This window comes from Gekko japonicus, unplaced genomic scaffold, assembly GCF_001447785.1.
Source record: "Gekko japonicus isolate JY-2015 unplaced genomic scaffold, Gekko_japonicus_V1.1 scaffold1895, whole genome shotgun sequence".
NCBI lineage: Eukaryota > Metazoa > Chordata > Lepidosauria > Squamata > Gekkonidae > Gekko > Gekko japonicus.
This window is the reverse complement of record NW_015168713.1, coordinates 338,766-354,449: the sequence shown is the minus strand read 5'-3', so window position 1 is coordinate 354,449 and position 15,684 is coordinate 338,766. Positions and strand designations below refer to the sequence as shown.

The following is a 15,684-nucleotide window of genomic DNA, read 5'->3' as shown; positions in this document are numbered from 1 at the left end:
TAGAGGTTTACAAAATTATGCATGGGATAGAGAAGGCAGATATAGAAGTACTTTTCTCCCTTTCTCACAATACAAGAACTCGTGGGCACTCTATGAAATTAATGAGCAGTTGGCTTAGAACAGGCAAAAGGAAGTACTACACCCAAAGAGTAATTAACACGTGGAATTCACTGCCACAGGAAGCGGCGGATTGGACAAACATATGGAGCAGAGGTCTATGAATGGCTGTTATCTGCAAGGCATTGATGGAACACTATGTCTGAGCAATCATGCTTTGTAATCTTGGTGGTTGAGGAGAGGGCTTCAGGAATTCTGTCCCCACTGGTGGACCTCCAGACGGCACTTGGCTTTTGGCCACTGTGTGACATAGAGTGTTGGACTGGATGGGCCATTGGTTTGATCCAACATGGCTTCTGTTATGTTCTATTATGCTCTTTTAAAAAAATTTCATTCATCTGATGTGGCAACGCTATTTCCTGGCGACCGCTCGCACATCCCCTCTGATGCTCTAAAAAATCCTATGGTGAGGACCATAGAGATTAGGCAGATTCCTAGATTATCGTGAAGGTAGCTTACAGAAGTGACGTTGCCATGTCCACAACGTCACTTCCTCTCATTTTCTCCCACTTTGAGAGCAGAAGAGGGCCAGCAGAGGTGGCAGGTCACCTGTCATGATGGGCAACCGTAAGCCTAAGTAGCCTCCAAGTGATTGCTAAGAGGTTCTTTCCATTGATTTGACCTCAGTCCTTCTCATTTCTCTTGGCTCTTGTAGGTTGTAGACAACGACAGACCAGAGGGCGCGAAATTCAGAATTTTTGGGAAGGGAGTGGAGCAGGAGCCGAAAGGATTTTTCAAGATCATTGAGAATACCGGAGAGGTCATGGTGACGCGACCCCTTGATAGAGAAGTGGCAGCCACCTACCAGGTGAGTTCTGGCACATCGCATTGCCACACACATTATTATCTCCTTGTTCTAATGTGATGATTGACAAAGAGATTCAGGGATGCATGACTAATGGCAGTCACGTGATATAATGTTCAGGGTTTTCCCCCCATATTTGAAATACATAATTTTTGAAGGATTTCCCATGTTACCTTCAAGCACCTTTCTGAGTAGTCTTCTTTATAGCTTGAATTATAGGTGCCAGCTCCTCTCCCCACACACAGAGTCTCTGGTAATCCCCCATTAGCTACTGTTTTTTAAAGTTCACTGTGATGATTTGGTTAAGGTTTGTGATTGTCCCTGTATCGACAGCATTTCTCCATGTCAAAAAGTCAGTGCTGGAAAGGTTAGGACCCTGAGACTGCACAGGGTGAGAAGTTGTAGCTCTACAACAAAAAGCTACAGTTCCTATATTTGTGAGATCTGGCCAGATGCAGCGGGACTGAACAGATCAAGAAGCTAGCTAGGAACAGGAAGTGTAAGGTGGCAACTGACAGGAAGCTGGTAAATGTCCTTAAATGTAAAGAAGAAGGGGCAATTTAGTGGTTCATCTTGGCAATGCTTTGCCCAGATAGAGGAGGTACAAACAGGCCATAAACAATGCTCCCTCTAAGCTGTGGAGTTTTGTGAGCAGAAACTTCTACTTTGAGAGCTACTGGCATTAAAGTTGTGAGTGAGCAATTTGGCTACTGCATAAATCAGTGTGCTCTGGAGCCATCCTTCCTGAGCTAAGACAAAATCGTGTGAGCCGGAGGCTAAAAACCTGTGAGCTAGCTCACACTAACTCAGCTTAGAGGGAACACTGGCTATAACAGAAAGCAGTGCTGGATTGGCATTTCTGCCTCACCTGACTCCTGGAAATCTGAGATTTTTAGTCCATTGTGGGGCAAATAGTCAAAAATACTTAAATAGAGTTTGCAATAGATCTTTGTTTCACTAGAGACATTTCTTTCTGTTTAAAAAGCTTTATTTCTAAGGGTAAAAGGTACACAGGAAACCTACAAAATAACAAACATATCTAGAGCTGCACTGTCACATCTTACTGCCTTGCGCGGTCACACAATAACAACACAACAATGGAGAATCTGCTTCTTCTTGACCCCTAGAAGGAAGTCACCTGAAACCAGTAAACAATCAGTGTTACAAAACACAGTCAGATTTCCCAGGCTTCACTAGCATTGGCTGTCTGCCGGGTTTCCTTCCAGGTCAGTCTAAACAATGGTAGAGAAGGTAAACAAGTTAACCCTATAATGGCTGGAATCTGAGACCTTGCAACCCATACATTTCCAACACATTGAACCACCTGCAGTTTCTTCCTGTGACCTGTAGTCCTGGAGGCACAGGAACCACTGCTTGGCTCTTGGACCTTCCTCCCTGAGCCTCAGAGTGCCTGTGCTATCTGCCATGCATTGAATGTTGCAGGGCAAAGGTGACTCTCCAAGTGAAGCTCCCCATTGGCATATTAAACCCCAACATGGGGTGCCTCACATCTATCACAGTGTATGCTAGATTACAGCTCCAATTTATTTCCCCTGGAAAGAGCTTTTCTCCCTCTTCAGCCTTGCAAATCACATAAAAAATATTGCAGCATGCTAGATGAGCCAGAAAGCAGATGCAAATGTACATTTTAATGGGCTGCAACTCTTTCTGTGCGACCCGTTGTATAATTCCGCCGCTCAGCAGGCCGGCCGATGCCCCGTCGTGCGAACGGCAGTCGAGAAGTTCTGCAGAAGGAGAGCGTTCAACTTGATTAGCCAGTCTTTGGGAAAACAATGAACTGGAATCAATGAAGATGTATTGTGAAGTCAAGAAAACAGCAGGGTTTTTTCTCCCCCTTGATTTTCCTTGATACATGAAAGTAGATGAGTTGCTTGGAAATCTTTTTCACTTTGGAATCTTTGTGTGCGTGCGTGTGCGCGTTTGTGTTTTAAAATCCTTTTCTCCATTCACCGCTTACGAATTATTTCAAAAGCACAAATGCGGATGGAAATAAAAGGACTTCAACCTCCGTCAAAAGGTATAAATATTTTCCAAGCCGTTCTTGCGAGTTCAGTGGAATTCCTGTAGTCGGCAAGATGAAAAATGGGTCATTTAATTTGGCTTGATAGATCTGAGAAACGGGTCCAGATGATCGGGGTCAGATAAGGGAAACCTTCCGCGGCAGGGTTATTCTTTCCCGCAGACGCCTAATGCGATTCTTACCTCGAGTAATAGAGAATCGCATAGGGGGCAGCGGCTCCGATGTTTACACTAGAAATGTACATCATTCGTGCATATAATACTGTCATGCTGAAACGATATTGAAAAAGGCTGACATTTGACGGGAGTTCCAAGCAGGGGCTGAAAGGGAGAATAGGCTTTGATAGCAAGCAGGAGATCTTTGGACTGCTGACGGGAGGAGGGGTGAAGGAGAAAATGGAACAGCGAAGGGTACAGACAAAGGCCAATATATGGGGTGAACAGAGAGAGAGACACTGGATCACTGGGGATGGGCTACAGCTGAGTGGTGCAGTGAAAAGAGGTGGTCATCCCTCTTCTAAGATTTTGAAATGAATTGTTCTTTCTTCTCTAAGGAGAGCCAGTGTGGTGTAGTGGTTAAGAGCGGCAGACTCTAACCTGGAGAACTGGGTTTGAGTCTCGAATCCTCCACATCCTGTTGGTTGGGTGACTTTGGGCCAGTCACAAGTTCTCTCGGAACTCTCTTCGGCCCACCTACATCACAAAGTGCCTGTTGTAGGGAGAGGAAGGGAAGGGAAGCCACTTAAGGTGGAGAAAAGTGGGGTATGAAAAGCAATTCTTATTCTTCTTCAGCTGTGGCCACACTATCCACTTTCAATGTGCTTCCCAACTGGGTTTTACTGTGTGAAGTGGCAAAATCCAGTTGGAAAGTGCATTGAAAGTGGAGTGAAAGTGGTTTATTTAGCATGTATGACTGCAGCTGCCTTCTTCTTCTTCTTCTTCTTCTTCTTCTTCTTCTTCTTCTTCTTCTTCTTCTTCTTCTTCTTCTTCTTCTTCTTCTTCTTCTTCTTCTTCTTCTTCACCAGTTTGGTGTAGTGGTTTGCGGCAGACTCTAATCTGGAGAATCGGGTTTGATTCCCCACTCCTCCTCCCCATGAAGCCTGCTGGGTGACCCTGGGCCAGTCACAAGTTCTCTCGGAACTCTCTTCGGCCCACCTACATCACAAAGTGCCTGTTGTAGGGAGAGGAAGGGAAGGGAAGCCACTTAAGGTGGAGAAAAGTGGGGTATGAAAAGCAATTCTTATTCTTCTTCAGCTGTGGCCACACTATCCACTTTCAATGTGCTTCCCAACTGGGTTTTACTGTGTGAAGTGGCAAAATCCAGTTGGAAAGTGCATTGAAAGTGGTTTATTTAGCATGTGTGACTGCGGCTGCCTTCTTCTTCTTCTTCTTCTTCTTCTTCTTCTTCTTCTTCTTCTTCTTCTTCTTCTTCTTCTTCTTCTTCTTCTTCTTCTTCTCCTCGAGTAATAGAGAATCGCATAGGGGGCAGCGGCTCCGATGTTTACACTAGAAATGTACATCATTCGTGCATATAATACTGTCATGCTGAAACGATATTGAAAAAGGCTGACATTTGACGGGAGTTCCAAGCAGGGGCTGAAAGGGAGAATAGGCTTTGATAGCAAGCAGGAGATCTTTGGACTGCTGACGGGAGGAGGGGTGAAGGAGAAAATGGAACAGCGAAGGGTACAGACAAAGGCCAATATATGGGGTGAAGGGAAAGGAGTTTGTAAGCCGCTCTGAGACTCCAAGTGAAGGGCGGGGTATAAATCCAATCTCTTCTTCTTTTCTTCTTCTTCTTCTCCTCCTCCTCCTTCTTTTCAGCATGTAAAACGTACATTCCACCACCAAAGACAGTATTCCTGGCTGGTGCTCCTTCCTTAATTTGTTAATCATTGCTTTATCTAACTGTGGCTGTTGCTCGTGGCGTTTGGTTTTCTTATTTGGCTGGGGTTTTTTTTGTTTTGTTTTGTTTTTCTCAACAGCAGAGGTCATTCCAAATTTCAGCAAAAGAATAGGACAGATTAACTACTGGAATTAGTCTCCCCTTGTCGTAATATATTACGTTGACTTTCACAGGCTTGGTCATTCATGAATTGCTCAGCTAATCCCAGTAAACAGGTTGTGAGCCAATTCAATGAGTAGTAATAATAAATCCCGCTCTGTGGATGGGTGGCTGTTAATATGTTGGCTGGCAGTTTAGCGACGGATAATTTATGGCGAACAAATCAGGTACCAAAGTCGTTTTGTTTCCTCAGCACTGGAAAAAGGCATTTCTGTTTTCATGGAGGATCACCAGCTAAAGGTCAATAGAGATGAAATCCCTTACTTACTATAAAACGTGGCTCCTTGTGATAGAACAAAGCTGTTTGAGGGGGAAGTCCCAATTATTTTGCCGCTTCCCCAACACGTATGGAAAGCTGTTTTGCTCTATGGGAGGAAGGGTGTTACTGCACAGTCTAGTTACAAGTTTAGTTAGGAGCAAGGTTTGGAGAAGCTATCACAAAGTAGCAGAGTTCCCTTAGGACTTAGACACTGAAAACTTGTGACGCAGCTGAAATCCGTGCTCCCTATGCTCAGACCATGCACATTAGCAGTGTGCAATACTCACTCCCCAGTTCAAAAGGAGCATTATGAACTGAGAGTTGTCCAACTCAGTGTCAGCTAGCTGCCATTGAATTCTGTGGATGGCAACCCCCCCCTCTCCTATGGCATCTGCGCATGCCTCCTGTGTGCCCTGTGTGTCTCCCTGTGTAATGCATTCCATTTCTATGAACGCTAGTGTACGCTTATCTGCAAGATTAACAGGTGTGGAGAAAGAGCCGCTTTGCTTAGACTATAATGAGCTGGACCGTGTGAAGCTTTAATTGTTTATCTTTATAGAAACGTTGCTTCTCAGGCTTTTGAGCGCGAATACAAAAGTCTACCCGCGCGGCGGGAACCAAGCCTATTGGTTATTATCGGTTTGAATGTCTTTCATTATCCCCTGTTCAGCCCGTCCCAGGTATTCTTAACAGTGCACTTGTTCCTGCTCTAACATGGCTTTAATAAAATACTACTTTGCTTAAATGTGTATTGGACTTATAGCTGTGAGGGATTGGACACCCAGATTACAACAAGCCAAGCTGAAGAACTCCTTCCTTCTTCCCAACTCCAGAGGCAGTTACAAAGGTGACAGTGGTGGGATTGCAAATGCTGTTTAAGCAGTGTCTGTTTCACCTGAAACTCTGGGGAGCGTGTCGTCCCAAAAGTACCCAACATCCTATGGTTTTCCCATCCTATGGTTTTCAAAGAGTGATTAGCACATGGAATTCACTGCCACAGGAAGTGCTGGCGGCTACAAGCATGGACGGCTTCAAAAGGGAATTAGATAAGCATATGGAGCAGAGGTCTATCAGTGGCTATTAGCCACAAGGTATAGATAGGGACTCTGGGGCAAGTGATGCTCTGTCTTCTTGGTGCTTGGGGGGGGGAACAACAGTGGGAGGGCTTCTAATGTCCTGGCCCCACTGGTGGACCTCCTGGTGGCACCTGGTATTTCTGGCCACTGTGTGATACAGAGTGTTGGACTGGATGGGCCTTTGGCCTGATCCAACATTGGCATCTCTTATGTTCTTATGTTCTTATTGTTTCCTCCTTTGGTTAAAACTGAACTGTTGTATATAGGCTAAAACCTACTGAGATGGCCCCAGGTTCAGTTGCTTGCTTGCATATTCAGCTCTGGCTGCTACTAAATACAGAGGTCGGATCCTTTGGCTCCATTGAGTATATATGAACATACGAAGCTGCCTTATACTGAATAAGACCGGGGTCAGTATTGTCAGATCAGACCGACAGTGGCTCTCCAGGGTCCCAAGCAGAGGTCTTTCACATCTCTTGCTACTTGCTACTTTTAACTAGGGATGCCGAGGATTGAAACTGGGACCTTCTGCATGCCAAGCAGATGTTCTTCCACTGAGCTATGGCCCTTCCCCTAAGAACATCCCGCTAGTGGAGGTGCTTTTTCCAGCAGAAGACATGCCCCACTGACACAAGATGGTATCTTCCATTAAGGAAGGCTCCTTCCATCAGAGGAAAGGACCTGTGCTACTGGAATTGGTCTGGGAGATCCCAGCATAAAGGCTCTTCTGTTGGTTTCTTTCCCCCCTGCTCTTCCATAGCTGCAGTGTCCTGAACTAGATGACCAAGGCTGGCCTGATCTCATCAGATTTCAGAAGCTAAGCAGGGTTCTTGGTTAGTACTTGGATGGGAGACCCCCCAAGCAGTTTGGGGTCGCTATGTACAGGCAGGAAGCAACAAACCAGGCAGGAAATGGCAAACCAGCCAGTTTGGTGTAGAGGTTAAGAGCATGGACTCTAATCTAGGAGACGTGGGTTTGATTCCCCCACTCCTCCACATGCAGGCAGCTGGGAGACCTTAGACCAGTCATAGTTCTCTTAGAGCTGTTCTCTCAAGAGGGTGTCTGCTGTGGGGAAGGGAAGGGGAGTCTGTAAGCCACTCTGAGACTCCTTCAGGTAGTGAAGGGTGGGGTATAAATCCAATCTCTCCTTCTTCTCTTCTTTGTCTCTTGCCTTGAAACCCCATAAATCAGCTGTGACTCCACGGCACCTTCCAGCACCACCATAGCTGCTGTGCACCTAATGTTCCTGTAACCTGGGGCCATCAGTCCAATCATTCTTTGATATGACCCTGTTTCACCCCTCTGTTTAATATCCGACTTCACCTGCCTCTGAGAGGTGACATCCATTGCAGAACACCCAACAGAACAGGTCTGAACGTGCCTATTTTGTGCTGTGCTCAAAAGCTTCGACTCCTTGTCCAGGGAGACAGTCTTTCACAGTGGGGCTGGAGGACGGCAGGACGGATGCTCTTCAGAATTGGTTTCAAACCTGGGACGTGTTCAACATCCCCCAACACAAACGAAACCTCTTCATGGGGGTGGCAGAGATGAATGATCTCTGTTTTGTTTCTTTTTTTCCTAACAAGAGGCATTGCCGAGATAAATTTAGGCTGAGTGGCACTATCAAATGTCTCCTTTTCGTTTGGGTAACCTGAATGCCTGCAGAGGGTCAGTGTGCTGTTGTTACCTGGCTTCTTGTCCTCGACAAAAAAACAGTTCTCTGAAAGATCCGCGGCCGACTCCCCGGTGGCAAATTTTATCTCTTGAGGCCGTCGAGCTGACAAGTCCAAAGCTCCTGATGAGGTTATTTGTAGCCAGGCTGGTTGCATGAAATGAGAGTGTCAGGAACAATTCCTGAGTCCAGCCCTGCTGCAGGAGACAAGCTCACCTATAGCCTCTCAAGTTCAGAAGAAGAAGAAGAGAAGGAGGAGGAGGAGGAGGAGGAGGAGGAGGAGATTGGATTTATACCCCGCCCTTCACTCAGAGTCTCAGAGCGGCTTACAAACTCCTTTCCCTTCCCCTCCCCACAACAGACAGCCTGTGAGGTAGGCGGGGCTCAGAGAGCTCTTTCAAGAACTGCTCTTTCAAGGACAACTCTGACAGAACTATGGCTTGCCCAAGGTCACCCAGCAGCTGCCAGTGGAGGAGTGGGGAATCAAACCCGGTTTTCCCAGATAAGAGTCCGCGCACTTCACCACGACACCAAACATTCCCTATTAAGTATTCCCTCTAAGCTGTGGAGCATTGGGAGCAAAAATTCTACCTTGTGAGCCACAGGCATGAAAGTTTTGAGTGAGCAATTTGGCTACTGCATACATCAGTTTACTCTGGAGCCCCATCCTTCCTGAGCTAAGACAAAAAATGTGTGAGCCGGAGGCTAAGAACCTGTGAGCCAGCTCGCACTGACACAGCTTAGAGGGAACACTGGTTGGGATAGCCAAGCGTCCATTCTTTTTCGAACCTGTCTTTCCTCTGAAGAGCATGGAGGGGCTGTGATATCCCTGGCGGGTGGGCAGAGGTACTTTGTAGCCATGGACTTCCATAATCCAGCAAGTGGTGGCAGTAGTGGTGCCTTCAACAGAATGTTGACTTCCCTTGATAAACGATATCCTGGGGGTCCCCAACTTGGTGCCCGTGGGCCCCATGGCACCCACAGAGGCTTTTCCTGTGCCTACCAAGTGGTTTTAGAAAGTGGGTGGGGCCACGCTGGGCTTCCAACCAGTTTGGTATAGCAGTTGGGAGCGCGGACTCTAATCTGGGAGGACCAGATTCGATTCCCCACTCCTCCATACGCAGCCAGCTGGGTGACCTTGGCCAAGCCACAGTTCTCTCAGAGCTGTTCTCTCACAAGCAGTCCTGAAAAGAGCTCTCTCAGCCACATCTGCCTCACAGGGTGTCTGTTGTGGGGAGGGGAAGGGGAAGGAAATAGTAAGCTGCTCTGAGATTCCTTTGGGTACTGAAGGGTGGGGTATAAATCCAATCTCCTCCTCCTCCTCCTCTTCTCCTCCTCCTCTTTTTCTTCTTCTCCTCCTTTTCCTCCCCCTCCCCCTATTCTTCTTCTTCTTCTTCTGAACTTGAGAGGCTTCAGGTGAGCTTGTCTCCTGCAGCAGGGCTGGACTCAGGAATTGTTCCTGACGCTCTCATTTCATGCAACCAGCCTGGCTTCTTCTTCTTCTTCTTCTCCTTCTCCTTCTCCTTCTCCTTCTCCTTCTCCTTCTCCTTCTCCTTCTCCTTCTCCTTCTCCTTCTCCTTCTCCTTCTCCTTCTCCTTCTCCTTCTCCTTCTCCTTCTCCTTCTCCTTCTCCTTCTCCTTCTCCTTCTCCTTCTCCTTCTCCTTCTCCTTCTCCTTCTCCTTCTCCTTCTCCTTCTCCGATCCAGGCTACAGCCCCTCCTGCCCAGTTCCACCCCAGTCTCCTCCCTTCTTCTGGCTCTCCAGCTGCTGGGGTCTATCAGAGCCTACCCTGTCCCAGGTCCTTGACTTGACTTGATTGAGCTGACCTTAAAAGTACCAGGACCCAATGTCCCAGGTCTGTAGGGACCAGCAAGGACGGGTGCAGCCTGGGACGCCAGTGGTGAGGTTGGCATTGTCACATGGTCACACTGTCATAAAGGGTGACAGACGGCCTCCCGTTCTCTCATCCCCTACCAGGCCTCCTCCAAAGGCCGGTCAGGCATACTCTCGCTAATTGGAGCTGAGTGTTCTCATGGCAGGAGCAGGATGGTCTCATGGAAGGAGCAGCAGTCACAGTGAAGACACTGTGAGTGCCACCTGTGAGATGACACACCTTGAGAACCAGTGTGTTGTACATATTAGATTCCATGTCAAAAGTGAAGTCAAATGAGGAGGAAGTTCTTGTATTTTATTGCAATGAAATACAGAAAACAGTTAGGTCAAAGGACCCATCAAAACTGACTGCTTTCTTCTCAGCATATTCAGGAAAAATGCCTCAATTAACAGGAAAACAATTAGACCAAATAGTTAACCAAAAATGGACAACTTTCTTCTTTTTCTTCTTCATCTTCTTCTTGAGCATATTCTGAACATATTCAGGAAATACATGATATTTTATACATGGACTGACATCCTCAAGAAAACAATATTCAAACAGCATAATTGGTTACAAAAGACAGTGGTAATTTGAGTAATAATCCTCTGATTGGCCAGATATAAAGAAACACATATCTACGTCAAACTAAGTGTTTACTTAACCTGACCCAAATGATAATGGGCAAGGATTCTTCATATCAGATTAAAATCTTATCTGACCCAGACATTGAAAGGTTTGCCCTAAGAACTACAGAATCATGAACTTTGTACCTATTATGTTGTCTGCTAACCTACAAGAGGAAAGCCTTCTATATAACAGGCCTTTCTAACATCCTAATAAAATATTACTTAAATAACAAATCTATAAAAACCAGAGAAATATGAATATGAACAATCAAGAAGAAAAAACCTATATATAACTATTTGGTTAGGGTCTGGGAGGATCTGGGATCCGGGAGACCCAGGTTCGAATCCCCACTCACGCCATGGAAGCTGGCTGGGTAACCTTGGGCCAGCCACACACTCTGAGCCTAAGCTCTCCCACAGGGCTATTGTGAGGATAAAAATGGAGATGTAAGCCCCCTTTGGGGAGAAAGGTGGGATGCAAAAGAAGTGAATAAAATAAATAAATGGAGCTCCCTCTTCCCATTGTGAAGGCTGAAAGAGAGGCCCAAAGTCATCCAGTTGCCTTCATGGCTGATCGGGGAGCTGAACCCAGGTCTTCCGGGTCCCAGTCCAATATTCTAATGACTACACCACACTGTCTCAGCTGATTGGATTGCCCAGTTCCATTATTTGATGGCCTTGAATATCCACCTCTCTAGAATTCCTCTAGTCTAAGCCATGCTGAACACAGTGGGCTTAGTTCTGAACAAACATGCTGAGGACTGTGTTGCACACCACTTGTTGAGCCAGCCCCTTGAATGCAAGAATATGGATCTCGGTTACTTGCTCTTAGCACCCCACAATTCAGAAGGATACATTTACACATTCGTCTCCTATTTTGACATGTTTATTTGCTTCACTGTGTTCCCCCCAGTAAAGAAATTCAAACTAATGGTGACCGTATATCCTTAGCATTTTTCCCCCCAGTTTGGTCTTTGCATCTGTTAAAACATCTTCATTATGCCGTATGCTAATTTGCCGTTCCCCCTCTGCCTATATGTATGGGCTGTTAACTTCCGTTTCAATGTATCTGAGGAAGTGTGCGGACACACGAAAGCTCATCCCTTGAAGAAAACTTCGTTGGTCTTAAAAGTGCCACTGGACTCAGTCTTTGTTCTCCAGCACACGTCCTGTAATACTTGTGATTGCAAAGGTCAGCAAAAGGTCGGATACTTGTGCAGGACAGGTCAAGGTCAATGTTCCCTCTAAGCTGAGTTAGTGTGAGCTAGCTCACACTAACTCAGCTTAGAGGGAACACTGGTCAAGGTCCCTGGGATAAGAGGATCTGAGGAGCACGTAGGCAGCCTCCATGTTTCTTCTCATGCAGGGGTCATTTCGTAGAAAAAGAGGTGCAGGAGCTCATTAGCATAACTCATTAGCATAACTTATTTGCATATGCTACACACCCTGACATCACCGGACATGTGTCAGAAGGCAACACCCACCACTCAGGCTCCACTGGACTGTTTTGGATTGCTAGCTATTGGAGAAACATGCAGATCTGTCCTCCCAGAGGAGAGAGAGCTTGTACCTCAATAAAACTTGGTCTTAAAGGTGCCACTGGACTGTTTTGGGCCGGGGGGGGGGCGGAGGGAGCTCTGCAACTTACCTGGCTGCTTCTTGCTCTGACAGAGGGCTGCTGGGAGCAGGGGGTGGGGCTTGTTGCATGTGCCCGCCCCCTGGGCTCTTTACTGCCGGAGCTCCGCTCCTCTGCGCTCCTGCAGGAAATGACCCCTGTAATCTCATGCGAAAGAAAGCAGAGCCTTACTTTTCCACTGAAATGCCTTAAATTGCCTCCCCCCCACCCTTACAAATGATTGTACAGGAGAGATGTCAGCTGCCACTTCAGCTTGCCATTTTTCCGTTCTCTTTATGTACTTTTTTTTTTGTGCAAAACTGATGTATTTTTCCTCTGATTATTCTGTTCCATGAAGAAGAAAAAATCTTTGCAAGCTACCATCTCTTGCCCAAATCCATTCCGCTTTGTTGTCTGTGTCCGTGGCTAACATCTTCGCTGACACACTTAGGTGTGACAAAGCCCTTTTCTCTCCCCAACAAATCTATGAAAATGCAGTTTTCCTGTCAGAACTTGTATAGAGAGACAAGGCAGGGAAGGAGATACCTGTTGTCAACACGGTTTATGTAAGACTGGCGTACAGGGAAATTGATGTTTCTCAGAGATCTGTCTAGGTAGAAAGGAAAACGGAAAGGCTTCCCCCCCTTCTCATTAAGGTGAAGAAAAGTAAGAGGATTATTAGTAGTAAGTTTGGTGGTGGTGGTGGTGGTGGTTTTTTGCTGTCAAGTTGTGGTCGACCCTATGGGGTTTTCAAGGCAAGAGACATTCAGAGGTGGTGTGCCGGGGGCCTGCCTCTGTGTAGCAACCCTGGACTTCCTTGGTGGTCTCCCATCCAAAGACTAACCAGGGCCAACCCTGCTTAGCTTCCAAGACCTGGTGAGATCAGGCTATCCTGGGCTATTCAAGACAAAGCAAGAGATGAACAGAAGTGGTTTACCACTGCCTGCCTCTGGTCCTGTCCATACGAGGCCTTTTGGGCTGGGAGCGGGACGGAACGGGGGCGGAGCAAACGGGCGTGATCCCACTGCAACATCTGGGAAGCATACCGTCTCCGTCCCTGATCCAGCCCTTCCAGCGCTGCTCCGCACCAAAAAAGAACCACCTACCGAGGTGGTTCTTTTCGAAGGGCCGTGCCGGGGAGCGACGGCGCCGCAGCTCGGGGGATCCGTGAGATCCCGCCGCGCCATCTCAACTTTGCTGTGGCTCACATTAGCCGCAGTTCGAGCATCCTTTTCCCTGCCATGTGGCAGGGACCTCTGTGTTGCAACCCTGGACTTCTTGATGGTTTCCCATCCAAATACTGACCAGAACCAACCCTCCTTAGGTTTTGAGATATGACAGGATCAGACTAGCCTGAGCTATCCAAGTTAGGGCCATAGTAAAGGTTGGTACCTTGACAGTTCTTCTATTTTTATTCATTCATGTATTTATTTTTTGCATTTGTATCCTGCCCTCCCCAATGGGCTTAGGGCAGCTAACAAGGGCAAGGTAATAACCATGCCATAATTAAAACATGTTATCAGGGATCATTTCATAGAAAAAGAGCTAGGGGAACTCATTAGCATAACTCATTAGCATATGCCACACACCCTGACATCAGGGGCCCAGCGGTGGACCTGCAAGGCCAGCGGGAGTGCAAGGAAGCCCCGCCAAGGCCCTCCCTGGCCCCAGGCAGGCAGGGGTGGGGAGAGGCGGCGAGGAAGCAACTTACCCTCCCTCTTCTCCTGCCTCCTCCTGGCGCTGGAAGTGGGGCGTCCGGAAGCAGGGGGCGGGGCTTTGTCATGTGCCCCACCCCCTGCACCTCACCCGGGAGAACGGCGTTCCCCCGCGTTCCCCCCCGAAATGACCTCTGCATGTTATACATAATGACTTTAAAACATATAACACATGGTAAAACATCCAACATTTAAAACAATGGTGCTCAATCAATTACTGATATCGTAAGTCCAAAGATGGAATCAATACAGTTCCAGATCGTACTCCCCATGATGTTTGTGCCCAATGGAGACGGCTTACAGGATCTTCTTTACAATTTCCAGGTTCTTCCTCAGGGCCTCATCAACCATGATGGTGATGGTATAGTAGGGGCGGCGGCTCCTACTCAAAGGCCTGGCGGAAGAGCTCTGTCTTGCAGGCCCTGTGGAACTGCATAAGGTCCCGCAGGGCCCGGATCTCCCCCGGGAGCTCATTCCACCAGGTAGGAGCCGCCACCGAAAAAGCCCTGGCCCTGGTCGCAGCTAGCTTGGTGTCCTTGGGGCCCGGGATGACCAACAAATTTTGGGTCCCCGACCGTAGTGCTCTTGGGGGAACGTATGGGGAAAGGCGGTCCCTCAGGCAGGCTGGACCCTGGCCATATAGGGCTTTATAGGTAAGAACCAGCACTTTGAAGCGGATCCGGTACACTATCGGCAGCCAGTGCAGCGCTTTCAGCACAGGCCGAATGTGGTCCCTTCTAGAGAGGCCCATCAACAGCCTGGCTGCAGCGTTCTGCACCAGCATTCTACATTCCAGAAGCCCTGTTACACTCTCTTTTTGAGTCTCCCCCCACCAAATACAACTATGAGTAATTCTCTATGCTGGTATTGCATTGGTTTTACACTTTTCAACATCAAAAAGGATTTTTTTTCAATAAGTATTTTTTTTATTTTGAACTTTAAACTTTATATACAACAGTACAACATTTGTAACATATATTTACATACATCATGCATTATTTGTCTTTTCTTAACCTTCAATGCCCCTTTAGAAATATAACAGATCATCATAATAACTGTTGTTTGGAATAACTTCTTCTGCTGCTAGATAGTTCACTGCCGGGAACCATGTTGCTTGGAACTATTTTGTGCAACTGCTAATAATGTATATTATATAATTGCTAATATATATAATATATAATTGCTAATAATATATATAAAAGTTAAATTGTGATTCATTCATTGTTGTAGCAAACTCTGGGGCATGACGGAAGACAGGAGGGCCTGACGTGATGTGGTCCATGGGGTTGCAAAGAGTTGGACTTGACTGTATGGCTGTGGTCTTGGCACTGTAGTACCTGATATTTCACAAAATGTCAGGTACTACAATGCCAAGGCCACGGCCATACAGTTCAGAAAATCTACAACAACTAATGAACTCCGGCCGTGAAAACCTTCAACGACATGTTAAATTGTGATTCTTTATAAGAAGGGTTTGTTTGTTTAATCTTTTTTCTGTTTCCCAGAGTTGTACAAAAAGAAGTCTATCCCATATACTGTGCTCCCACTTAACCCATTGAAATGGAGCATTTCTTTTACATCCCTGATAATAATTAGGTAATCAAATTTTACAGAAAACATGAAATCATGGCAAAATCCCAGATTAATAAACTGGGAGTACCCAACTCTGTAAGATTTATCTATCCATCCATAAAAGCCTCCAAGGCAGTTTTTCAAAAAGTACTCCAAAACACCCTAAAAATATAATCAAGAACATAAACACGACAATTAAAAGTATCTATGAAATATAGGTATAGCAAATTGCCAGTAGGGAAAAAAA

General features: G+C 46.6%; 1 protein-coding gene across 1 annotated transcript in view; it reads left to right on the top strand.

Moving 5' to 3' along the window:
- Positions 1–772: 772 nt before the first annotated feature.
- LOC107114121 (cadherin-13-like) overlaps positions 773–15,684 on the top strand; it is a gene marked incomplete at both ends in the record, with an annotated part of 218,917 nt that continues 204,005 nt past the window's right edge. The window contains one exon of the mRNA XM_015415560.1: positions 773–925. Within this exon, the coding sequence (XP_015271046.1) occupies positions 773–925 (153 nt within the window). The remainder of the gene's footprint in view (positions 926–15,684) is intronic.